Source organism: Podarcis bocagei (assembly GCF_964188305.1).
Source record: "Podarcis bocagei genome assembly, chromosome: 5".
In the NCBI taxonomy this organism is placed as follows: domain Eukaryota; kingdom Metazoa; phylum Chordata; class Lepidosauria; order Squamata; family Lacertidae; genus Podarcis; species Podarcis bocagei.
The window spans coordinates 33258431-33285414 of NC_138129.1; the positions used below are offsets into that span (position 1 = coordinate 33258431).

At 46.6% G+C, this 26984-nt stretch overlaps 1 protein-coding gene across 2 annotated transcripts in view; it reads right to left on the reverse strand.

Moving 5' to 3' along the window:
• The window catches only part of MMP24 (matrix metallopeptidase 24), a 42652-nt gene extending 15955 nt beyond the window's left edge, over positions 1-26697 (reverse strand). Inside the window, exons 1-3 of one of the 2 annotated variants that reach the window (XM_081194713.1) lie at positions 26452-26697; positions 6832-6980; positions 4995-5111 (exon numbers count right to left, since the gene is read on the reverse strand). In XM_081194713.1, the coding sequence (XP_081050839.1) occupies positions 4995-5111; positions 6832-6980; positions 26452-26616 (431 nt within the window). In that variant the 5' untranslated portion in view covers positions 26617-26697. The remainder of the gene's footprint in view (positions 1-4994; positions 5112-6831; positions 6981-26451) is intronic. The other variant, XM_081194714.1, reaches the window with a different exon arrangement.
• Between the last annotated feature and the right edge of the window lie 287 nt (positions 26698-26984).

Here is a 26984-nt window from a genome sequence, read left to right on the forward strand (position 1 = left end):
GACTACCTATTAAAATATTCTGGCCTGGATTAAACTAAGCAGTTGCACTAGGAGCAGTCAGCACAAGAAGTGCTGCTAGTGCAATGAGTCTTCCCTCCCCCCGTACCCCCCTTTTGGCTCTTTGGGGGACAGGAGAACCACCAGAACAACATGCAGGGGGAAGAGGCCTGAGAGTATTCCACCTGGCAAGCTGAAATGTTTGTGCTGATGGAACCATTGCTGTAGAACCATGTTGACTTCCAGCCTTCGTTTGCTCCCATGCATTCATGGACAACTGTTAACAGGCATAATCTCTGGAACACACTCACAAAGGGCAGAGCCAAGAACAGACATGGTCACACCTCTATATCTTTGAATCCTCAGCAATAATTAATGTTCCGTGGCATGCCCAAGAGTTCCTAACTAAACGAATAAACACAGAAACCAAAGCAAAGTCTGAAAACCTTTAAAATACCAGCACTTAAAAATTGGTTGTAGTCACCAGCATCAACCACTAGAGGGAAGCATGGCTATATATTAGTAGTTGTCAGTCTCTAGTTAAAAAGTAGCTACCAAATTTTCAGATAAAATTGTGAAACACTGCAGCCTGAAATTATACAAGGAATTATCAATAGGGGGCTAAATCAATAGCTGACTATCAAGGCAACTAAAAGGAAAAGATTGTCTCCATATAAACGGTGATGTGGGGTCCAGAATTTTATTTTTCCGACTGTAAATGCAGTATTAAGCAAGTTTAGCAGTCTCATGAGTCTGAGTCTGAGTCTGACCAAAACTGCAGTCTGACCAAACTGCAGGAGGCAGTGGAAGACAGGAGTGCCTGGCGTGCTCTGGTCCATGGGGTCACGAAGAGTCAAACACGACTAAACGACTAAACAACAACAACAACAAAGCAGTCTCAAGGTTGTAATTAATTATTTTCATTGCTATTATCTTTAGTTTTGGGACCTATAGTTGAGCAAGTTCCAGAGAGTCAGAGCTTAGTCATCTCTGGTTTACTAAACACAAGTAAAATAATAATAGTACTAAATTAGATCATGTTCAAATCTAAGGCATCAGAAAATGTTCCGATACAAATTGACTTATAATAATAATAATAATAATAATAATAATAATAATAATAATAATAATAATAAAAAATTTTATTTATGTCCCGCCCTCCCCAGCCGAAGCCGGGCTCAGGGCGGCTAACAACAATAAAACAGTACAAAAGTACAACATAAACAACATTCTAAAATCATTCATTATAAAAATTAATTAATTCAAGCCACTGGCAACCATTGGGCCAGAGCTCTGCGAAGATTGCCGAGGGAGGGAGTCAGGCTGTGCCCTGGCCAAAGGCCTGGTGGAACAGCTCTGTCTTGCAGGCCCTGCGGAAAGATGTCAAGTCCCGCAAGGCCCTGGTCTCTTGTGACAGAGCGTTCCACCAGATCGGAGCCACAGCCGAAAAAGCCCTGGCTCTAGTTGAGGCCAGCCTAACCTCTCTGAGGCCTGGGACCTTCAAGATGTTTTTATTTGAAGACCGTAGGTTTCTCTGTGGGGCATACCAGGAGAGGCGGTCCCGTAGGTACGAGGGTCCTAGGCCATATAGGGCTTTAAAGGTTAAAACCAGCACCTTAAACCTGATCCTGTACTCCACCGGGAGCCAGTGCAGCTGGTATAGCACCGGGTGAATGTGATCTCGCAGCGAAGACCTCGTAAGGAGTCTCGCTGCAGCATTCTGCACCCGCTGGAGTTTCTGGGTCAGTCTCAAGGGCAGCCCCACGTAGAGCGAGTTACAATAATCCAGTCTGGAGGTGACCGTCGCGTGGATCACAGTGGCTAGGTCAGGGCGAGAGAGGTAAGGAGCCAACTGCTTAGCTTGGCGGAGATGGAAAAATGCCGCCTTTGTTATAGCTGCAATCTGCACCTCCATGGAAAGGGAGGTGTCGAAGATTACACCCAAACTCTTAACGGACGGTGCTGGCACTAATTGCGCCCCCGCAAGAGATGGGAGTTGCCCCCCCAATCCCATATCGCCCCGTCCCAGCCACAGGACCTCTGTCTTCGAAGGATTTAGCTTCAACCGGCTCCCACGTAACCATCCAGCCACAGCTTCCAAACATCTGGTCAGTGTGTCTGGGGCCGAGTCAGAATGGCCATCCATCAACAGATAGAGTTGGGTGTCATCGGCATACTGATGACAACCCAGCCCAAAACTCCGAACAAGCTGGGCGAGGGGGCGCATAAAGATGTTGAAAAGCATCGGGGAGAGTATCGCACCCTGAGGTACTCCACACACCAAGGAGTGGCGCGATGACAATTCCCCCCCAAGCGCCACCCTCTGTCCCCGACCAGAGAGAAACGAGCGCAGCCATTGAAGGACTGTGCCCTGGATCCCCACGTCGGCAAGGCGGTGGTCCAGAAGTTCGTGATCGACCATGTCGAAAGCTGCTGATAGATCTAGAAGAATCAGCAGCCCCGACCCGCCTTGATCCAGCTGTCTACGAAGGTCATCTGTTAGGGCGACCAGAGCCGTCTCGGTCCCATGACCAGCGCGGAAGCCGGACTGGAATGGATCCAGAGCCGATGTTATGCATATTAGGGTTATGCAAATAACCCTAATCTGCATTTAAAAATTCCAAATAGTTTTAAATACAAACATTTCTGTAAAACCTGTATCACTCTATGTTAATGGATGGCAATTTCTTTACAAACACATACCCTCCAACATTCCTCAGAAAACAGGGACATTCTAGCACACTTTTTGCTAGAAGTACAGGGAAGGAAATGGAATGGAAGTCCTGTTTGTGTTGCACATGGAGTGGAAGCCAGTTGCACATGTGGGCTGATGCCCTTTAATGCCATCCCATAAACAACATAAACAGGGACGCGGACTTAGAAAAAATATTGGGGGGCCCCGGGAAAGCTCATGAATAATAAATAAGCTCATGAATATGCAAATAAAGTGGCTCCGGCCCTAAATAGGGCAAGCCACGCCCCCCCAGCCAGCCGATTGGCTGGCTGGGAGGTGTGGCCAGTCGGGATTCCCCTGTTCTCGCGGGATTTCCGGCAGTGCCTTGGCAGTGGCGGTGGTGCTGCGAAGCAGCGAGGCAGGAGCCCCCGCCCCCAGGGATTCCCTAATCTCGCGGGGGACGGCCGGGGCTCTCCGATTAGGGCGCGCGGCTGGCTGGCTGGCGAAGGAGCAGGTGGGGAGGAGGCGGGGGACGGCGGCGGCGCTCTGCTGGAAGGGCGCCCGCCCGAGATTATTGGGGGGGCTGAGCCCCCCCAAAAAATTTTTTGAGGGGGCTCGAGCCCCCTCAAGCCCCATGGAGTCGGCGCCTATGAACATAAAGCATGCACAAATAAATAACAAACATAGACATCTATTTCCAGAAGCACCAACGCGTTACAAACAGTAAGCACTTTTGCATGAAACTGTAGTCTGGTGCTTGTCATTCTCTGATCTGTACTAAGTGGCTTATCTTATCACATTATGAGTGATGCAAAAGAAAGCAGGGGTTCAGCACTTTTGATAATTGTATAGAAGGCTAAATTTCAGCAGGTGTAAAGGTGCAGGGGCCCTGTCCTCTTTTGCTCCTGGCCACCACTCTACGATTCTAAACCTGAACACAACCCAAGAGAGGTGGAGCAATCTACTTCTTTTCTAAAAGAAGGATATTGTTACTATAGCAGCTATCATTAGATTGATAGCTGTGTCCATACCAGAGGTGTGTACAAAGTCTTTCAGGTGGCCAAGTATCTTAAAGAATCCCAAATCTTGAAGAATCCCAAATCTCTATCTGTTGCTTTAAGAACACCAGTACAGAGAATCTGTATGACTCTTTGGCTCTTGGAAAGTGTTCAATTTGTCCACTTTTATCCCAATCCAGGGTAACAAACAGGAAAACAGCACTCTCTGCTTGTGCCACAGCAAGCTTGAGAGAAGGGTGGCGAAGCCATATTGCTGCATGCTTGGAGGTTGAGGAAGGAATTGGCAAACTGTAAAGATACATATGGAGCTGTCACACTTCAAAGGGATTTCCCCATTTACTTCAATGAAAGGGGCAACACACACAAAGGAATGCATTCATGGACATTCTACCAATAACTAAGCAAAGAATACAGGGGAATGGAGAGCCTAATTTAAGTCCAGTTTTAACATGGAACTTTTGGCTCCTACTTTTTTTTTATATAAAGTAAGCTAAAAATACCATTATCTATTGAAATTCATCACTTAGGCAGACTGAAATGTAGCATTCTCCCTGAAGCAGACTTTGCAATCACTTCCATCTTGCAAGGTTGGAATAAATTAAGATAAAATAACTAACAAAGTCACCTTTTCAGCTAAGTTTAGAGGGAGTAAGTGTGTCAGACATCAGATTAAAGATAGCAAAAATAAATGATTAAAGGGCTTTAAAGAAAGAAATAAAAGACCCTGTTGTCTTTTTACTTATAAAGGAGAAATCCATTTTAAGCTAATTTTATACATGGAATTTGGCAGTTCTGACCCAGTCAAGCTTTGCCTGCGTCAGACTACCTGCTGCATTGAATGTCCACTTATGTCCAAGTCACTCATTAATTGTTTTTAACAAAAAGCCTGACTAATTATATCCAAAAAATGTAAGCAAAAAAGCTCAAACCCATGACTTATGCTATGGTTACTAATGTAATACAATATAATATAATGCTTCGGTAATTGCCTGTATTTTCATTTTATAGATAGGAAACAGAAGCTGGGAGACAGTGGTTTGACTTGCCACTCCTGTCACATGTCTTCTGGGGCGATTTGGGAGCAGGCAGTACCTCTGAAGGGAAGAGATTTGGACTAGGTGCCTCCAATTGCTTATCCTTACTGAAAATGTGTATCCTGGGCATTTATATGCAGCAGGCTATTAAATAAGTCAAAATTACCTAGGGATATTGATTGCTACATAACATACAAACACGCACACGCACCCTATAGAACTCAGTTGAATATCTATGTATTGAACTTTAAAATACAGGATTATACACACCTGTATGTGATATGCTTCTGCCTCCACTTTTGTCCAGTTAGCGCATATCGCTTGCTCCTTCGTCTATGGCTTAGGTGGGGATGATCAGGAACACCACAGCGAGGCTTCTTCATCCACCTAGAAAGCGAAATATTCCCTAGTGAGTCTGGGAAATATGCTAAATGGAATGGTTATGAGCTAGGCTGTCCTGTTTGGTGGTTCAGCTACAAATAATGAATGCTAATTAATGGGCAACCGAGATAAGCTAGGAATGCAGATTACACCTGCCTGCCTAAGGGTGTTCTGCCCGGAGGGCAGGCGCTGAAATGGAATAAAGAAAAGGGCAGCTTGAACTGGGCCAGAAAAAGAGCTTTTAGAGTTTTTGAAGCAGGGTAGCAAGAAGCAATCTTGAGGGCTTGCTGTTGCTTTTGGAGACTGAAGAGGTTTAAGAACTAGTGCCACATTCATGCATGCAGTTTCTCCTATCCTTTCAAGGCACCACACATTTTCAGGATTCTCTTTCTTCACTGCGAAACCGCAAAACAACAGCAACAACAAACAAAAAATGCACCTGTCTCTGGAATTTCCAAATCACTCAGGAAAGTGGGGAGGGAGCTTAAAACAACATTTTAACAATGACTTGGATCCATTATAGATTAAAGGACCCGGACCATTAGGTCCAGTCATGGCCGACTCTGGGGTTGCGGCGCTCATCTCGCTTTATTGGCCGAGGGAGCTGGCGTACAGCTTCCGGGTCGTGTGGCCAGCATGACTAAGCCGCTTCTGGTGCACCAGAGCAGCACAAGGAAATGCTGTTTACCTTCCCGCCAGAGCGGTACCTATTTATCTACTTGCACTTTAATGTGCTTTCAAACTGCTAGGTTGGCAGGAGCAGGGACTGAGCAACGGGAGCTCACCCCGTTGCGGGGATTCGAACCGCCGACCTTCTGATCGGCAAGTCCTAGGCTCTGTGGTTTAATCCACAGCGCCACCCGCGTCCCTCCATTATAGATTAGACCAAAGTAAAAATACCAATACATTTACCAATCAGTTTATCTACATTCTGAGCTGTAGGAAGCAGGAAGGGAGGAAAGTTGACATTCATATAACTATGTGTACATAAGAGCCAAACTATTTGCTCTTAATGTGTGATTTTTCTTTCAGAAGTAGCTAATGCTCCTCTGCCCACGTAAATTGCAGGAATGGGGTTCCCCTGTTCCAGATTGCAATTGCACCACAGTAGAGGGCTAAATAACTCTCTGCTCCATGCCAGGGTTCCAATATGGAACATCACTCCCCACAACCGTCCTGCCCTGCTAGTTATTTCTGCAAGAAAAATTGTGTGCTCATTAATAACATCTCATGCAATCTGGCACTACGCAAATCAGTAAAGATCAGGCTCAGATTATGTCAGAGACACGTTTTGAAATAGCGTATCTTCCAGAATATAGAATGGTTTAAGATATAGAACTGCAATACCTCTGTATATATGGGATTTAGACAAAACTCAATAATGGTTATATTATACATTGCACACAATGTTGTTTTTGCATGTCAACGAGTTCCAGTTGTTAAACCGATTTAGTTAAACCAGCACAAATCCCTGTATGAACACACTTATTTTGGATTTAACATGGATTATGTTAGTTGATCAGTTCATTTCCAGTTAAATTTATTTAGCAAGAAATGGGGCTTGGTTGGCCCTTTGAGCCAGGAGTCAGAGACATGTTCTGTTCCAGAGAATACATAAGCACCAAGTGAATTTATGCAGGTCCACATTATACAGGATTTCATCCAGCAATTAATGATGATTTTGGTGAATACAATGCTTTCAACTGTTTACAAAAGTAATTCTTACTCAATAGTCGTTGGGTCCAACACTCCTGTCACAGGGATGCCATAAAACTGCTGCATAGTGGTGACTGCAGACTGCATAACTTTTCCTGAGTGCAGAGCAGACATTCGGGTGTCAGAAGGGAGCAGATAACCATAGGTTTTTAACCAGCTCTGAAAAATATGGTAAAGCAAAACCACGTTTACAACATAGTCTGATTTGACAGTATATATAAGCAGGTTAGATGTGCTATTCTTAAAGTGTTACACTCTTATTAGTTTTAATATACAGTGGTACCTTGGGTTACAGACGCTTCAGGTTACATACGCTTCAGGTTACAGACTCCGCTAACCCAGAAATATTACCTCGGGTTAAGAACTTTGCTTCAGGATGAGAACAGAAATTGGGCGGCAACGGCACAGCGGCAGCAGGAGGCCCCATTAGCTAAAGTGGTGCTTCAGGTTAAGAACAGTTTCAGGTTAAGAATGGACCTCCGGAACGAATTAAGTACTTAACCCAAGGTACCACTGTAAATCCAAAGCTGAAACAGTTTGCTGCATATTTTGAGCTCATTTATTCTACTTGGTATATCTGAATACATGCTGTTTTGAGGATAACAATAAAAGTACAACATGAGCAAAGCCTGATTGCCATAATCAGTGCTAGTTTGCTAACCTCCCAGGGGTGGTTGAATTACAGTTTGTGTGCAAATTTATCTCTTTTGTCTGCATACAGGTCATTAGTGTACATATCTCAATTTCAGCTGATGTACTTATTTTAAAGTATATGCCAGGTGGTTCTGAGGGTGGAGGGTAGGTAGATTGCTCACACATTTTTGTTTCACAATCTTGGTGTGTGTGTTTTTGTCATACCCAAAATGTATAAACCTGTTTACGATAGTAGTCCGCATGGTTTTTGTGTTATCAAAGTGCTGCAGACTACATAGAGTTCCAATGAGAATCAAATTAGGGTGTGACAAGACAATGTAGGAAATCAATGCATTTAAATATGACCAATACTTGAAAGGCTTTAAGAACACATTCACAGAGAAAAATTAAAACATTGCCTTATAACAGATCAGGCTATTTGTTCCTCTAGTCTCGACCACGGCTGTCCAGTCTGACTGGAGGCAGCCTCAAGCAAAGGACTGTCCTGTTTCCAAACAAAGCTTTGGTTCAAACTATATGTGACAGTGCCTGTTTAAGATCTCCCTCTATTGCATATAAAATGGGGGAAGGGAATGAATTCACCATTAGTCCATAGAATTCTAAAAGGAATGTGTACTCTTAGGCGAACAGCTAGGATTAAAATTTGATATTAGATTAAAAAGTGAAAAAGTTAGTTCTCTATTGAAAGTAAGTCATAAAGCAATCTTAACTGGTGTTGCTACCTACATAGGATTTACCAGCATAACACACACAGTGTTTGCAAATTCTGATGATAAGATGTTTACAGACCTGTCATGTATAGAGCAGAGCTCACAAGTTAAACCAATTCAACATATTTTCAATGTAGCAGTAATGTCTTAGGTTTTGACATCAACCAATGTAGCTCTACTGCACAACTATTACAGACTACAGTAGTAATTTACTCAAAATAGTCTACATTCTGAGGACTAAAAATGTTGCGTTGGTGACATTTTTTAAAAATAGCATGCTTTCTTTCTTCACAAAATGCAGCCGCACCAGGAGGAGGACAGGGTGGGATGCAGGGAAGAGATAATGCTTGGGACTATGACTTGGAAAGAGGGTTAGGATTGAACTCTTTCTTCCATACTGTTTCTATATCAAATATCCCCACAAAGCTATTATATACTGCAACATTTCTCCAATTATATTTGTATTTTCTCTTTCATAAATACATAGCAATATCCAGTTGTGCCCATCTACTCGTGCAATGGATTTTCACAAGCATGACTCTGTTCATACACACACACACACACACACACACACACACACATTGAGGTATTTATGTTGCATTTAAAATGCTAAATAACTCAATCCCAGAACAACAGTCCAGTACAAAAATAACAGCAGGTACTGATATGACAAAGAGTTGAAGAAATCCAAATTAAATGGGGTTAGACATTGTCAGGGGTTCAGGAGCAGAGGCAAGAGCAAGGGAGGAAACAGAGAGCGAAGGGGAGGAGGCAGAAGAAAAGATGAGTGATGACGACGACCCGAGATCTCCGAGCCTTTCCAGTGAATCAGAAGATTCACAGAAAGGAGCACCAGTGGCCAGGGCAAGGGGGGAGTCTAGGGGGGCACCCCAGGAAGATAGAGCCAGAGGGGACTCAGAGGAGAGCAGTTGGAAATCGGGACCAGCGTCACCGCCAGAGAGCAGGGAAGAGGAAGGGAGCCAGGGAGCAAGCGCTGGCAGCTCACAACAGGGGGAAGGGCATGAGTCAGGAGTGGCCACACCTCCATCGGGGAGCGAAGAAACGGTCAGACGGAAAGTGGAAGGTTGGGCGCGCGCGCCAAGTTCAAATGCACAGGAAAGTGACGCAGTAGGCAGCCCTGAAAGAGAGCCAGGTCCTAAAGCCCGGCGCAAGGAGACAGGGGGGTCCGGGGGGTCGGCGTCAGAAGAATCCAGGAAGGAAGAGACCCCGGGGAGCAGAGGGACCCAGAGGAGAACAGTCAGGCGGAAAAGGTGGAGCAGGGCTAGGATATTAAGTTGGTGCACAAGGGGCGGAGACTCAGACGGAGCTTCGCCGATCTAGCCACTAGACGTAGAGTTGCACGCAGCAGCTTGAGAATGGAAACTGTAATTCAATAAAGACTTTTACTTAATGATTGCTGGCTAGCGTGATCCTCTGTGAGCTAGGATCTGGAAGCAGCTCTGACAGTAAGCTCCGTCCCAGTATTGTGGGCATCTACAGCCTCGAGGAGAGGAGAGAAGCAGGTGCCTACTAGCGAGCTCACGAACGGCAGCCGACATGACGGCTGAGCAGCAGATAGCGGAACTCAGAGAAGCAGTGTCACAACTGAATGCCGAGGCTCTCGCATCCAGGAAGAGAGAGGAGGAGGCAGCTGCCGCCTGCAGGGATCTCCAGGTCAGGTTGGACATGCTTACGAAGCAAGGGCAACTGACACCCAGACAGGAGGGAATTGGGTTGGCGAGACGAACAGGCGGTCTGGTCTCTCACTTCGATGGGAACCTGCAACAGTACCCCAATTTTAGAGCAGACGTAATGTGCGCACTGCAACTGCTGAATAAAGACTTTAGAGATGAGCAAGAGAAAGTGGGATTCATCATGTCCCATTTGCATGGGGATGCTAAAGCATGGCTGCGCAATTTGTGGAGGGATAATGATCCGGCGCTCCAAAATGCGGATGCCTTTATTAAAGCGATGGATGGATGTTTTTTATCAAGCATTGACGTGGATCTTGCTCGGCAGCAGATACATGGACTGAAGCAAGGGAGGGCCAGCGTAAGGCAGTACCATGCCCACTTTTTCGCTTTGGTCAGTGCCCTGGAATGGGACAGAGATTCGGCCCCTGTAAGAGACCTGTTTTGGGAGGGATTGCACGGCTCTGTTAAAGATGAAATTGCGAGGGGGGAGAGACCCCGGACCACGCAGGAGATCGTTCAGAGGGCGCTGGCGGTGGGGGTGCGGCTGGAAGAACGTCCGTGGAGCAGGGACGAAGGGCGTGGAGGGCGCGAACCAGCCAGGGGCTCCTCCTTCCTTCCCAGAGAAGCAGCGCGTGCGCAATCCACGCCTCCGTCTGGAGGAGGGACAGAACCTATGGAGGTTGGAAGTGCAAGGGCTCAGTCAGCAGCCAGAGCCCTAGCACCGACAACAGTGACGGCGAAGCCTCCTAGAGGGAACAGGAAGTGTTACATCTGCGAGGAGCCAGGGCATATGGCGAAAGAGTGTCCCCGGAGGCTCCGCAAGCACACTGCAGCCTCAGCAATGGTAACTGCAGCAACGCAGCACGGAGAACCACAGCAGGGAAACGACGCAGTCTGGCTGGAGGAAGAGGCACTGGGGCCCAGCCAGACGTGTCAGTGAAGCAGTCCCCAGAGATTTTACAGCCCGTGAACCCCCTCCCGCCCAAACCAGTAGTGAGGCTCACCGCATCGCTCCAGCTGCCCAATGGAATCACCATGGACGTGCCAATCACCATTGACTCAGGAAGCAATGCGGACTTTATAGGGCAAGACTTTGTCGACCGGCACGCTATACAGTTGCTGCCTGCCACGCTGCCCCTGCAGGTTGTCACGGTGGATGGCAGGGAGCTGCTCGGGGGGCAAGTGGTGAAGCAGACGCCACCAATGGTGATGCGACTTGGGAATCACAGGGAAATCATCAGCTTCAACGTCACTCAACTATCGGACACGCCCATTGTATTGGGCATGAGTTGGCTGGACAAGCACAGCCCAACGCTGGCGTGGTACCAGAGGCAGCTGACCTTCGGCTCTTCCTTTTGTGCTGAACACTGCATCGTGCCCCGGCAGGAAGGAGAGGAAGAGGAGACGCAGCTGCTGCTAGGCACGCTGCAAGCGATTCCCCACAAGTACGCAGAATTTTTGGAGGTTTTCTGCGAGAAGGAGGCAGACAGGCTACCCCCTCACAGACCATATGACTGCAAAATTGACCTGCTGCCGGGGGCGGCGCTGCCTAAAGGGAAGCTGTATTCCATGTCTGAGGACGAACTGCAAGAACTCAAGGAGTTCATAGATCATAATTTGGAGCGCGGTTTCATCCGGGAGTCCAAGGCAGCGGGGGGCAGTCCTGTATTCTTTGTTAAGAAGCGGGACACGCCCCAAAAAAGACTGGTCGTGGACTATCGCATCTTAAACAGTGTGACCAAGCCATCGGACTTCCCCATGCCCCGGATCGACGACCTCCTCGCTAAGGTACGGAAGGGCAGCGTGTTCACCAAGTTAGACCTGCGAGGCGCGTACAACCTCATTCGCATGCGGGAAGGAGATGAGTGGAAGACAGCCATGTTCACGCCACTGGGCACCTACGAATATAGAGTTATGCCTTTTGGATTGCAAAATGGCTCCCACGTTTTTCAAGCATTCATGCATCACGTGCTGGCGGGACTTCTCTACAAGACGTGCGTCTGTTTCTTAGATGACATCCTGATCTTTTCGGAATCGCAGCAGGAGCATGACAGGCACGTCAAGGAAGTGCTGAGCAGGCTAAAGCAGCATAGGCTCTACGCCAAGCTGGAGAAGTGCCAATTCGACGTGACGGAGGTGGATTTTCTGGGCTACAAGTTGTCTGACAAGGGGCTCGCCATGGACAGCGCCAAGGTGCGAGCGGTGTTGGATTGGAAAAGCCCACGCAACCGGAAGGAGGTCCAACGGTTTGTCGGCTTTGCGAACTTCTATCGCAAGTTTATCAAGGGCTTCGCTATGCAGACAGCGGCCATCACGGACACGCTTAGCTCCAAGAAAAAGAGGTTCATCTGGACAGAGCAGGCGGAGCAGTCCTTTCAGGCACTCAAGCGTCTCTTTGCGTCGGAAGAGCAGCTGCTGCATGTCGATCCCAGCAGGCCGATGAGGGTCGAGACAGACGCCTCGGACAGAGCCGTGAGGGCAGTCCTGCTGCAGAAAGACCCGCAGGGGGTTTGGCGGCCGGGAGCGTTTTACTCCAGGAAGCTCAGCAAGTCCGAGCAGAACTACACCATCTGGGACAGGGAGTTGCTGGCCATTCATGCAGCGTTCAAAGCCTGGAGGCACTTCCTGATCGGCGCCAAGCACACGGTGCAGGTTTGCACGGACCACAAGAATCTGGAACACTGGCGCACGGCACAGTTCCTGAACCAGAGGCAGATACGTTGGGCTGAGTTCTTTGCGAACTTCGACTTCCGCATAGAGTATGTCCCGGGGGACACCAACATCATGGCGGACGCTCTCTCCCGTAAGCCACAGTATCTGGAGGACGCAACGCCAGCGGCCGCCATGCACATCTTCGCACCAACAGTGTGGGCGTGCGCCGCGGCAACCGTGGATCTGGAGGCGGTGCGACGAGCGTTGCAGGATGACTCCTTCGCGCAAGCAAAGATGGCAGAGGTGCAAAGGGGCACGGCAGCGACCGACGGGTTCCAGCTGAGAGATGGATTGCTCCTCCGTAAAGGGGCCATCTACGTGCCGGGAGACGAACTTCGCGCCAAGGTGCTGCAGCAGCTGCACGACGCACCCACTGCCGGGCACTTCGGCAAGGAGAAGACGGTGGAATTAGTCGCCAGGGATTTCTGGTGGCCCGGAATGAGAGGGGAGGTCGCGGACTACGTGGCGAGGTGTGACACCTGCCAGAGGGCCAAGCCAGTGCACAGACCGCCGGTCGGACTGTTGGAACCGCTGCAAACTCCGGTCGAACCATGGGAGAGGGTGGCCCTGGACTTTGTCACGGATCTGCCCAGCTCGAGGGGCAATACGGCAGTGTTGGTGGTGGTGGACTTGTTTTCCAAGATGGCACATTTCATTCCGTGCGCTAAGGTGGCCACGGCGGAGCAAACCGCCAAACTGTTCATAGACCACGTGTTCAAGGTTCACGGTCTGCCACGGTCTATTCTGTCCGACCGGGGGCGGCAGTTCATCTCAAATTTCTGGCAGAAGCTGATGGGCTTCCTGAACGTCAAGATCAACCTGGCGTCGGCGAGACACCCGCAGACCAACGGGCAAGCGGAGCGGGTCAATGCCATCATGCAGCAGTACCTGAGATGTTATGCGAATCAACAGCCTGCGACGTGGGTGGATTACCTGCCGCTCGCCGAGTTCGCCTACAACAACACGAAGCACGTGTCCACGGGGGTCACGCCGTTCTTCGCCAACAACGGGAGGCACCCCAGAACCTTCCTGGGACTGGAAAGAATGGGGGAGGGGGAGCCGCAGACAGCAGATGCGTTCGCGTCGGAGTTGCAGGAGGTCCACGATCAGCTGCGGCGGCACCTGGAGCTGGCCAAACACGCATACAAGGTACAAGCGGACAAACACAGAAGGGTTGGCGAAGAGATCCATGTGGGAGACTGGGTCTGGTTAGCAGCCCACGCAGTGCCGGCCAGGTCGTTGGCCAAGAAGAAACTAGGGCATAAGCAACTGGGGCCCTACCAAGTCGAAGAGCAGGTCAACCCGGTAGCTTTCAGGCTGGTGCTTCCGGAGGGTTCCAGAATGCATCCGGTGTTCCACAGATCGGTGCTCACACCCTACAAGGCACCGCACAGGTTTCAGGAACCCAGAACGGCACCGAGTCCACTCAGAGAAAGAACTGGGCACGCGGGAGTGGCACAGGAGGAGCGCATCAACGAAGTCACGGAGATTTTGGACTCCAGATGGGGGGAAGAGGGGGTAGAATACTTTCTCGCCAAGGAGGGCACCCCGGCCAGTGCGAACAGCTGGGTGCCGGGCTACGCCTTGGACGAACCTCTGCTCAAAGACGAGTTTCATGCCCTCTTCCCACATAGGCCAATGCCAGAAGACTTTTTCGACGACTGGCTTTTCACGCCCACGCTTTCTGCCAGCACGTTCCGGGGGTTCGACTCAGACAAGGACCCGATACGAGACGCCCGTTCCCCGGAGGGGTCACCCTCGGGATCTGCCTCAGAACCCTCGTATTGGTGGGACGACAGACCGGAGGAGCAGTGGCGCAGGAAGTGGCTGGAAGGTCCAGGACGAGCAACGCCGCCAGGAGGAAGTGAGGGAGAGACGGACATGGACGTTTTCGGGGACGACCCTGGTTTCGAGCACGGCGGCACAGAGATGGAAGCGGAGGTGACCGTCGTCGACGAGGGCAGGGGGGAAGAACCGGGAGACTTCAGATGGAGGCCCGCCACGGGAAGCGAACGGTATCCGACGTTCGTCCCTTTGACACAGCAGCACCCAGCTCCCGCACCAAAAGGAGGGGAGGGGGGAACGGGGGGCTTCGAGGGGGGATGGATGTCAGGGGTTCAGGAGCAGAGGCAAGAGCAAGGGAGGAAACAGAGAGCGAAGGGGAGGAGGCAGAAGAAAAGATGAGTGATGACGACGACCCGAGATCTCCGAGCCTTTCCAGTGAATCAGAAGATTCACAGAAAGGAGCACCAGTGGCCAGGGCAAGGGGGGAGTCTAGGGGGGCACCCCAGGAAGATAGAGCCAGAGGGGACTCAGAGGAGAGCAGTTGGAAATCGGGACCAGCGTCACCGCCAGAGAGCAGGGAAGAGGAAGGGAGCCAGGGAGCAAGCGCTGGCAGCTCACAACAGGGGGAAGGGCATGAGTCAGGAGTGGCCACACCTCCATCGGGGAGCGAAGAAACGGTCAGACGGAAAGTGGAAGGTTGGGCGCGCGCGCCAAGTTCAAATGCACAGGAAAGTGACGCAGTAGGCAGCCCTGAAAGAGAGCCAGGTCCTAAAGCCCGGCGCAAGGAGACAGGGGGGTCCGGGGGGTCGGCGTCAGAAGAATCCAGGAAGGAAGAGACCCCGGGGAGCAGAGGGACCCAGAGGAGAACAGTCAGGCGGAAAAGGTGGAGCAGGGCTAGGATATTAAGTTGGTGCACAAGGGGCGGAGACTCAGACGGAGCTTCGCCGATCTAGCCACTAGACGTAGAGTTGCACGCAGCAGCTTGAGAATGGAAACTGTAATTCAATAAAGACTTTTACTTAATGATTGCTGGCTAGCGTGATCCTCTGTGAGCTAGGATCTGGAAGCAGCTCTGACAGACATATATAGGAATTACCGTACCATAACAATCTAGATTAAAATTTATACCCATTGGATACACATGGCCACTAATTTTCAGTAGATAGGCACTGATCATAATCACTTGAGCTGTTTGCAAAATGATTTTATATTTGCAGTCACCAATGAAAAATATTTCAAGACAGTTCGATTTAATCAAATCCAAAACAAATGTCTCACCTGAAGCCTGCAAAACAAAACTTCATTGATCTGAGCCAAGCCATCCTGAAAGGCAGAAAGAAGCTTTGGTGCCCTCTGCCTCAACTATACAGCCAGCCCACCTAATTTGCACATTGTTGAGCACATTTTAGAAATGTATTTTGCTTTAATTTGAAAGCTGCATAATCCTGCTCTGCTGTTAACTTAATACATAAAAATACACAAGTTGTCTTAATTTATGTCATTAGGTCCAATAAGGCAGAATTAAAAAAAAAAAAATTAATTCACAATGGCATCGCAACACTGACTTGCATCCATTTCAGAGGATTTACTACATGACAGCCCAGGTTGACCACATATTTATTTATTTGCAACCATTTCCATTAGCACCTACACTGCAGAATACAGGATAAACCAATTAGTATATCAATATAGATGGATCACCTCTCAGGGAAAGCTTAGGAGAACAGGTATCTGTTAAGCAGGCACCTAAATGCCATATTGTAGGTCTCTGCCTGGTGTTCATTGCAAGCACCTTTTGAAGGGCAGGTATCATCACACTAAAAGCTCTGGTCTTAATGGACAAAACACAAAATTCATGCAGCACTACTATAAGTGCCTCAAGCACCTGAAAATACTTGAGGTCTTGTGCATCAAATCTGCATACTGGTAGGATTCCTACATGACAATGCCCTTGTTTTTTTCAAGGCAGAGGTGCTTTATTGTTATGGGTTTTTCTTTTTCCTTTGATTCTCATTTTGCATTCTTGAAAATATATAAAGGCAGTAAAAAGGGGTGGGGGGTGGGCAGAGGTATCAGCCAGCCAGTTTTTAGATTCCAGATGTATTAAAATGACAAAAACAAAATCCTGAGTCATTAAGCCACAGAAAGGCTATTAGTCAGACACAACATCTGTTCATCAGTTAGCTACACAAATAATTTCTGGGGCTTCCAGGATAAGGTATCATCAATTTTAGGGCTAGCTGTTGGTTCCATGTACAAATCATTGAAAGGCAGTGTTCTCCTATATTGCTAATCAAGGAGGATTGTTCTTTGGGTATGCTTTCAAAACTAAAATCCTACCTTATTTGTCTCTGCTAATTATCTAGGATCTCAATTGCTAAACACTCCAAACTAAGAACATAGATATCTTTGATCACAAAAGCCCAATTTTGCAATCCAAAAAGTTCTGACATATTGATCTCAATTTACCACAAATACAGCTCAACAACAATCTCAACATGCCGCCTTCTCTCAGGGCTTGGGCAAGCTTCCTCTAACCATACAAGAGGAGGAGCCAATACACCTTTAGCTTTTATGCACCTTTTAGGTCACTGTGGTCTGTGAGAGGGCTTATTCTGCAAGTCCCAAAGCTGTCAGAGGCCTGCTCCACAGTAATTCTGAACAAGGGCAGCCACACTGAAAGCCCTGCTCTGTGTTACAGTATTCCTGACAAGATACAGCAAGTGCCCACTGGCTACACTTTCTGGAAACAATTGAGGACATTTTTGTTCCAGCTACATGAATGGGTTTCTGCCATGGGTGTCTATTCTGTATTGGGATATATGTTATTTGTATGTTTATTTTTAATCGTTTAATTGTTTTTAAGGTACTTTTATTTCACATTACATTGAGAACTGTGTGTAAGTGGTTATTAAAATATAAATAAATAAAAACACATCAATGGTAGGCAACCTTCTTCCTCAAAAAAAGAAGCTGGACCCATCATATTTTTTCAAGGTGTGTTTATTAAAAGCAGGAGGTATTAGAATTCTTTTACACCAACATTTTACCAAATCACCAAATTACCAAGCCAAATTATCATGTTTTTGGAACTAATTTTTAATTGGGGCATCTATATGTTGTTATCATCATTTTGTAGGATTTCCCCATCTTTGTAGGATTTCCCCATCTTTTTTTCTGCAGAAAACCTGATTGTATTGAACAACACTGGAGTTCTACCTGCGGAACAGAAGTTCTTCTTCCTGCCCTGTTCCTTCCAGCCCCCATGTGCACCCTCCAAAGGGCTGGGGACCCTACAAAGCAGATTTGGGGAGATGCAGGGGGAGAGGAAAGGAAATGTTAAGCCCCTTTATCCTAGTGGGTCCCCACACGCACAGCACCAGAAACCTGCTAGGTGCCCCAGAAAAAAATGAGATATCCCATTTTTCCATGCAAGATTGCGGCAACCCTTTTGAGTGCCATACCCTTGCCCTTGCCTTTTGGGGGGTGGCGATAGCAAGGCATGGGTCATGTGACTCACCCAGAAGATCATCTCAGAAGACGTACAGTATGTCCCTGTCTTGGGTCTGAAAACGTCGGGTGGTACGGATACAACCTTTAGCTGTAATATGTGCTGTGCTTTATCGAGCAAGTGAGGCTATCCCCATGCATCTATACTAGGAGATGGAGAACCTGCAGCCATAAAAAATATTGTTGGACTCCAACTGCCCTCAGTTTCAGCAAACATGGCCAGTGGTGAGGGGTGATGGGAGTTGTAGTCTAGCAGTATCTAAAGGGCCACAGGTTCCCCATTCTTGGTACACCTGGTGCATGCCATTTTTGTGAGAGTGATGATGATGATGATTTTAAAAATCTGTCTTATTTGCACTAAAATGCACTTTTGCTTGTTCGTTTTAATTATTAAAACAATTGTTGGTGTTTTAGCACCAACTAAAAAGGCATGACTTTCCTGGTAAGTGCCATTTTACTGGGCTACTTCCCCCACCACTACGAGTTTCCCTTTTAATTTCAGCTTTAAAATTTTAGCATCTCTCTTCACTTTTGTGTGTGTGTGATAATCAAACAAGAGAGCAAAAATAAAAAGCACTTAAAGCAATTATTGGGCAGAGCTAGGCGACAAGGGGAGACAAGAGAAAGCAGGCTGAAATCACTTAGTGATGACAAGGGAATTGTATAGCTGCACCCTCCCAGGCAGAAAATCAACCCACAAAGGTAATGGTAGACATAAATGGCAGTGTTGCAGGCTGGCCTTGCCGTCAAGGCAGTTGGTATTCAACACAGATGGATCCCCCATATTCTATCCCCTTGTTACTCTCCTGTAGCTGTACATTTTGGAGAACTAAGAATTATGCCCATCATTTCAGAATGCAAAATATTAATTTTACCTGCACTCGCTTTTGACCTTAAGACGGGTCCCTGAAATCTTTCAGCTTTCTTAGGATGTTTAAGAATTTGCCTCTGTATACTAGGCACATCATTACTTTCTCCAACTCTAGCAGAACGACTGCAGGATGACAATTTCCAAAACTATAACACATTTAAGTTAGAGGACTATTATGGGTGGCACCAAACCCATTGGCAGACCAACTCTGTGTTACAAAGATGTCTACAAACGTGACTTGAAGGCTGGCAGCATCAACAACCGCAGTGCCTGAAGACAGGCAGGCAGGTCATGAATCCATCGCAGTGACCAGAGGAGGAATGACCACTGGGAGGAGTGCAGAGAAGAAACGTCATGGTGCGTCTGTGGCATCATAACCAGATACCTTCATCTGCCCCAACTGCAACAAAACATGTCTCTCCTGTATCGGTCTCTACAGCCACAGCAGGCGCTGTAAATTTCTAACAGTGACTTCACCGCCAAAGGCACACTCCGCCCTGTCTGCCAACACAGACAGATGCCAACAACAGCATATTAAGGGTGATTAGACACTGCAAAAGAAAGCTTGAAGGTGAGAATGTTTTGTTTTCCCCCAGTCTTCAGGTGACTATAAACTATATAAAAAAGAATAGCCATATAAAATGGGATAAAATGAGCTTTTTGACAGGATTGACAGCTTCCCCTTCAGAATCAGTAAAGTGGCATTCAAAACCCCCACAGTGCATTAAAATTTCTTACAGTGTTTCCTGAACCGTACGAAAATGACCAATTTAGTACTTTAATTCCTGCAGTGGCAGAGCTAAGGCAGAAACTAGTGTTTCTATATTTTCACCCAAGCATCTGAAACTCCCCCCTCCAGGGTTACAAGATTTCTTTTGGACTTAATAATTAAAACCCATTTATGAGTTTTGAGGTCTAAATTATAGGACCAAGGTATTTTAATATGCATAAAGCATTTCCCCCCTCTTCTATATACTTTTAATCTGATTAACTTTTCAGAAAGCAGAGAACTTAAAACATTCAGGTGCATGAGTTCATATAAATGATACTGCCAGAAATGTATAGGGAAATGTACTCAAACAAAATATTAACGGAAGGGGAGGGGGGACTGAGAATCCAAATGCCTGCCTAAAACAGTTCACTGGATTTTTCACATTAAAACTATAGGCGGAACAAATATTCCAGAAAACTCATCTCTGTTCTGGGAAATTGAAACAGTTGGCATTTTATGTACCACCCTGGAAGACAGTGGTCAGAAAGCCTATTGCTGTCATCGGAAAAAATGTTTCTTACTTTGTTTCAATTTTTTCTAGCTTTAGCTATGAAACACTATTTAATTCCTTAGTTGGCTATATTAAATAATTTTCTAATATTAGTGTTGCCTCTGTAAGAATCTGAATGCAGTGAACAGAACTCACTTTTCCTGTTGGATAGATGAAAAGGGGTAAACCAGCTAACACTGACCTGATTCACAGGGATTATTAAGTCATTTTTTAGTGTTCTGTGTGAACATTGCCCAGTGGCTCAGCTATGGTACAATTGTAGCCAACAAACCACAATCTGACGCCATGGCTTGTTGTTAGCTTATGAATCTTGATTTGTTTTAACTATGACTTGATATTATGTGGGAAACTAGCACCCTTCCTTAACATGGGATGTTTGGCCACCTAACCTCAGAGCTCATCAAGCTACAAAGGTTCAAGTAGCTGGAAAACAAACCAAGCTTCAAATAAATAAGCCATGGTTTGTTGATTGTCTGTGGGACAACTGGTAGCTACAGTAACTCATGGTTTCCTATATAAGCCATAGCTTAGTGTTGCATTTGAAGCAGATCAGCCAAGGGTGGCAGGGAGGGGCAGCTGCCCCCCCATCAATAAAATTCAATAAAAATACATAGCAAACTGAGGTTCTGCCCCCCTTAACAAAAGGCCTGTCCCCCCTAACAAAAATCCTGGATACGCCCATGCTTGAATCTATCTTTAACTTATTGCCCCCAAAATGCCTAATGTTTTAAATATTCAGTCATTGATATAGTAGACAGGAATTCAATATCAAAATTATAACAGATTATGGCAAGGTGAAAGAACATGGACTACATAATAAGAATGTGTTTAGTGGAGGTATTTGGTGAACTGCCAAAAACTGGTAAACTGATGTATCCAATTTAGATTGATATTAGACAAACTATGATAGACGTTAGCATACATTGCAGCCTAATTGATCACACACGTATGTTATGTACAAACATTTCCCATAAGAAAAAGAAGTAACATAGGATGGTACCCAATGAATTAGTTATGTTAGTGCAAGGATTTCGGGTTGTATAACAGAACTTCTCCATCCTCTCCTCCCCCTACACCCCTAAACCTATTCTGTGTCATCCCCCCACCCCACCCCCTGGAGAAGGTTTGTGGTGTGTAACAGGGGGAAAGAGAGGAAGGGGAGCTTCACTGCACAAACACAAATCCTTGTGCTAATGCAACTTATTTTGTTAGATGCTGCCCATAATTCTGGAAACGTTAAACAGAACTTGCTGTGGAGGAAAGGTATTTAATAACACTTTTAGTAGCTTCTTCAAAACTACTAAAGTCAAAGCTACTTCAAAGTCAAAGAAAACCAAACTTAAATGTGAAAATTATTTTTATGAAGACATCAAGTCAACAGAGTAGAGGACAATGTTTAAAGCTTCTCAAGATACATTAAGAACAGAAATAAACAACTGAACCGAAAAGGAGAGAGCAGTAACCACATAACTCAACATTACTGTGATTATGGAGAAAGTTACAGTTACAGTATTTATTTACCCCTTTAAAATGGAAGCTGAGACATGGACTCCTAATGATCCAACAGAATATTTTAACATGATCATCTCTTCACTCTACAGTTAGTGTTAGAAACTGCATGATATTGAATCTTATGGTTAGAGTAAAATGGCTGTGATCCAAAGAACCACATAGCTGGTTCCATACACCTGAGGAGGGCTGTGCTAAACACTCCTTCCGACATTTTGTATTCCCCATAAGGATTGCCTCAGTTGACCAGTAGCTTGAAGCAGGACAGCCATATCTGGTCTGCAACAATTTCAGTTTCATGGAGATTTAAATAATTTATATTCTCTTGCATTATATTTTAATTATGAGCAGACAAACCGATACCTGAAGGAAAGCTTCTATGAGTTCTACAATGCATGCCTCAAAAGACTAACAGCCCAATCTCAACACATGCTGCATCAGCAAACAATTCCTTCAGATGGAATATATTGACTGCTGTTTCAACATGTCACAAAAAGGATCTTGGGAAGATAAAAAATTCATTATCACCTAAACTGACGTTAGTTCACATCTGTGTTTGGATTATGGGAAGAACTATGGTGTAATTTCTGTTGGGTGAAATCTTTCTGCTATTGTCACTCAAGACAAACTCAAGAGTTTGTGCAAGGGGAGAAATATTTTTGTTTCAAAGGACTACCAACCACCAACAAATGTCTAGCAATGTAAACTGAACTTTAGAATAAATATTCAGAGATTTGAATTGAGGCTCAAAGCAAACAGGCAATTGCCCTAAAAATGGCAATATATATATATATCTTTGTATTTACCTTTTAGGCCTGTTTCAACAATTCACATAAGCGCCTAGTAGAAATATCATTTATGGAAATAGCAGGATTTACTGTATACAAATGGGTCTTACTCAAAAATGCCAGAAAGCTACTTTGCAACTACTCATTTCTAACCTAGGATTACCTCCTCTGCAAGGAGACAGCAGCTTCAAGCCTAATGATAGAACCACCCCGAGCTAGTTAATGTCAACCTACACAGCAGCTGCACCTTGTGTTCATTGATCTGATGCTGAAGTCCACAAAGTACTTAGTACTTCAGTACTTAGCAAGTGAATATAAAGTAAAGCACCAAGGACTTAATGCATCCGTAGACTGACAAACCCAAGGGGGGGGGGGAGAGCTATAAATTTACTTGAAAATTGCATGCCTAATGGTACCTGTAACATATTTGCCTCTCATTTCTATTGCTTATGAATTGCTTATGAGGATGGCTTTTCTCTATACTTTTCATACACAGCTATGCTGCCTCCACAATACAAAACAACAACAACAACCACCAGTATGAACCTGTGCCAGGTAGTGTGTACAACCTTGACCATTAACAATATAATTCAGGGCTCAAGACCCAACTATTCATTCAAATATTTCTATATTCAAATAGATTTCTTGTAAACGCTTCTATAAAACTCAAGCAAATTATGTCATATTATTTTCTGTCATTTGAATGAACTTGAGAATGGTAGCTACTCCTAGTTCAAATGGCTTGAGAACTAATGGTTCAAACTTCATGAAAAATGGCACCCAGGAGGACATATCTAGTTTAAAAAATACTTGGGTAAATACTGTTAATGACTCTATTGTTTCAATTCATTTTATGCTTCTTTACATCTATGTTTCTAGCTTTCATTGCTCTCCTCTACTCTTCCCCTGCTCCATATCATAAATCCAGATAGCATAACTGCATAGTTTTACATATATTTATTGATTGCATAGCATGTAATTAATCTATTGATCATTCACATTGTCAATTAAACTTGGCCTATGTTTGCAACTAAGGCTGTAATCTATCTGTCCCCTTCTGCTTGTCAGTGGGAGATGGAAAGCAGAGCTCACTCCATCAGCTCTGCTGTGACAGACCAGCTCCATCAGGACTCCTCTCCCTCAACTTTCACCTTGAAGCAGCCATTTCATCAGACTGCCTCTGTGAGAAAGATAGGAAGCAGGGCTCATTCCATCAGATTGCCATCAGGCACCTCCTACCTCTGAATTGTACCAGAAGCTGGTCATTATAAGAACAGAACTGGGGCCTGAGTTGGATTTTGTGTGCAGGAAGGGACTATATATATATTAAAATGTATTGTATGGGAGCCTTTTTGGCTAAAGAGCAGGGTACAAACCCTCTAAATAAATATATAAATCCTAACCATGGCTACTCAGAAGTCAGTCCCATTTACTCACAGTTAAATGGGGTTGGGATTACAGTATAAGACTGGAATCCTATACCCACTTACCTTGGGGCACATCCAACTGAACTCGAATGGGAATTACTTCTGAACAGATATGCATATATTTCACTGTAAAGGAGGATCTCTCTGCAATTGCAACCCTGCATCCAGTTACTCAGGTACAGAACTCATTAAATTAAAGGAAACTTAACCATGCATAATTAAGGGCAGGAATGCATCCACAGCTATCACACAGCAGCACCACCACTGGGGGTGCACACATGCCATGGTAGTTTCTCCGCTCATAGAATCCTATCCAGAGAATGTTAGGCTACAGACCTACACACATTTACATGGGAGTAAATCCTATTGAACTGAATGGAATTCCTTCTAAGGAAACATCTTTAAGAATGCACTATTAGTTTCACTTAACATTAGCTGTGATGTGATCCACTTGTCCCATTGATTTCAAATGACCAAAATGTAACTTTCTCCAAATTGGGGCCACAGAACTGTAGCATATTAAATGTAATTAGCACAAGCTCCTTCATTACAGGAACATTCACCTGCACATACACACCCAACTCTACAGATCAGCCTTTCTCAACCTAGGGTCCCCAGATGTTGGACTACAACACCCATTATCCCTAGCTAGCAGGACCAGTGACCAGGGATGATGGAACTAATGGAACTTATTTCAGCTACTTTAGGCATGCCCAAATGCTTGGCTGCACCCATAATGATACAACATCCCCACCCCATCTCCCAAACTACTTTAGAAAGTTTCCTCAGTCTATGGATGTATAAACCTGCCAATTCCACTTTCTCTTTCTTCCAGTCTTAAATTCAGTTATCCATATCCGCACATCAGCTTGAGATTTATTTATTTTTAAAAGTTCACGAAAATTTGGCCTTTTCGTACAAATTTCTCCTAATACAGCATACACTCTTGTATGTAAAAAAGGTAAAGGGACCCCTGACCATTAGGTCCAGTCATGACTGACTCTGGGGTTGTGGCACTCATCTTGCTTTATTGGCCAAGGGAGCCGGCATACAGCTTCTGGGTAATATTGCCTAAAATATACCTTTTTTGCCAAACAAATTTCCCTAATGCATTTTGTATGTTATTTTAAAGAATATATACATTTGAATGCACATTTTACTAGAGTATATGCATTTCTGTACATAGTACTTGTCTGAAGGACAGCACTGCAAGATCTAGGAAAGTGCTTATTTCAAAGAATGGTTGTTCATGTATTGCTGCAGAAAACGTGGATTAAGCAGATTTGCTCTTAAATGCAAACAAACAAAAAAAAATCTTCCCCAGTCCTATCTCAGGGTCAATAGTGGTTTAGCATGTGATGTGAGGGGCTGCTGCTGCTGTGCGAGCAATGTCAGCTACAAGATCCTTGGGGCATCTCACCAGCAGCCATTGGTCAGTAGCAGGTCAATGTTAAGAAACAGACCAGCAGTTCCCATGTATCAGAAGTTTTATGCACAGCTTTGCTAGCCTGTCACTGCTCTGTGAAGGTTCTACAGTTGCAGTTAACTGGACTGTCCTTATCTCCTACCCACCTCATTAATTTAACCCTTCCAAATCGGTATATTCAAGACCGAGTAGGTAATAACACTCAGCTATATTGACAAACAAAAGTGCACACCTCATATAACTGGCCAACCTCATCCTAAACGCTAAAATGTGCATTGTCAACCATGCATATCTTCGTCCTTAAAAGTTGTGCCTGGTTGCATTTTCACACCATGTTTTTCTATTATTCCTATTATTGATGGAAGGCATTAACACTGAGACATGTACCAAACAACACCATAAAAAGCTAGCAAAAGGAAGAGGGTACAGGAATATAATTACAGACCCAAAATCAACAGCACCATTAACGTTTAGCCAGCGCCGTACTTCTCCCTCTGTGCCTGCGCTGCTGGCCACAAAAGCTGTGCATGCTGCTCAATAACATGTATGCACGTTCCTATATACTGGCAGATCTTTCCCATGAACGCACCATTAGGGACGTAAAAGAAAGAACATTTTCGAGTCGCCCCCCCCCCCGAAGAAGCTGGCTCACATGTTTCATGTGCCCATTTCCATTAGACCAGGGCACCCCGATTCACCTTTCTCTCCCTCGCGCATCCTAGCCACCGTCCTCCATGGCATTCCCCCTGACCCCCACAATCGCCGCCGCCGCCCCTTATTCCCTGCAGGCGGAAGAGAGCAGCTCAGGCCCCTTCCCCTGAGGACCCCACGCCAGACCTCCCAGGCAGCGGCACCCAAACATATCTCCCCCCATCAGCAGCCTTCCTGGAGATTCCCCACTCCTTCCTCTGAGGGAAGGAAAACAGCCAACAACACCCCCCAGGCGCCGGGAGGAGCCCCTCGACCCGCGTCCACCTTCATTTAATTGGAGACAACGCCGCCGTGCCAGGAGGAGAGCGAGGAAGGGGGGCACCCCAGCAGCCCCTCCCTGTCTCTGCCAGCCTTGCCAGCCTGGGGAAGGCGCACTGGTCCAGCTCCACCTCGCCTCCACCTGCCCTCCCCTTCAGCCGGGGGGCGACCCAGCAGGACCCCCCCCCAGGTTGCCGTGCCCGGGGGCTGGGAGCGGGGGCGACGCCCGGGGATGGAGAGGAAGGAGCCCTCCGGGCGGCAGCTTCCCATTTGTCTCCCTCACGGCACCCACCCAGGGAGGCGGCTCGCCGCTCCCTGTCCCTACCGGGCCGACGCTGGTGTCCCCAGAAGCGCAGAGCAGGGGGGCGCAGAGGAGGAGGAGCAGGAGCAGGCGGAGGCACCCCCAGGCAGGGGCTCCACGGCATCCCCGCTGCCTCCGCTCCATGGCGGGGCCCATCCCTGCACCTGCTCAGGCAGGGAGAGCAGGGCCTGGCCGACCGCGCATGCGCCCGGCCACAGAGGTGGGAAGGGGACGCGATGCAACTCAACCCCGCTGGTTCCTTGAGGTAATCGCGCTCGCGCGCGCGCAAACACAGGCACACACACACACAGACGCACACTCAGACAGTGCCCACCACCCGCCCTGGGAGCCTCCTTCCCAGGTGGCGGGAAAGAAGGGTTTCCGTTCCAGGTCTGCCTGTCTGAAGGGCGCGCCTTGGAGAAGCTCGCCAAGGGTGGGCACCGTGTGTGGCAAACGCGGCGCCGCTTGAGGAGAAGGGCGGGCGGGCGACGTTTGGTCTTAGCCCGGGTTGGAAAGACGGCACT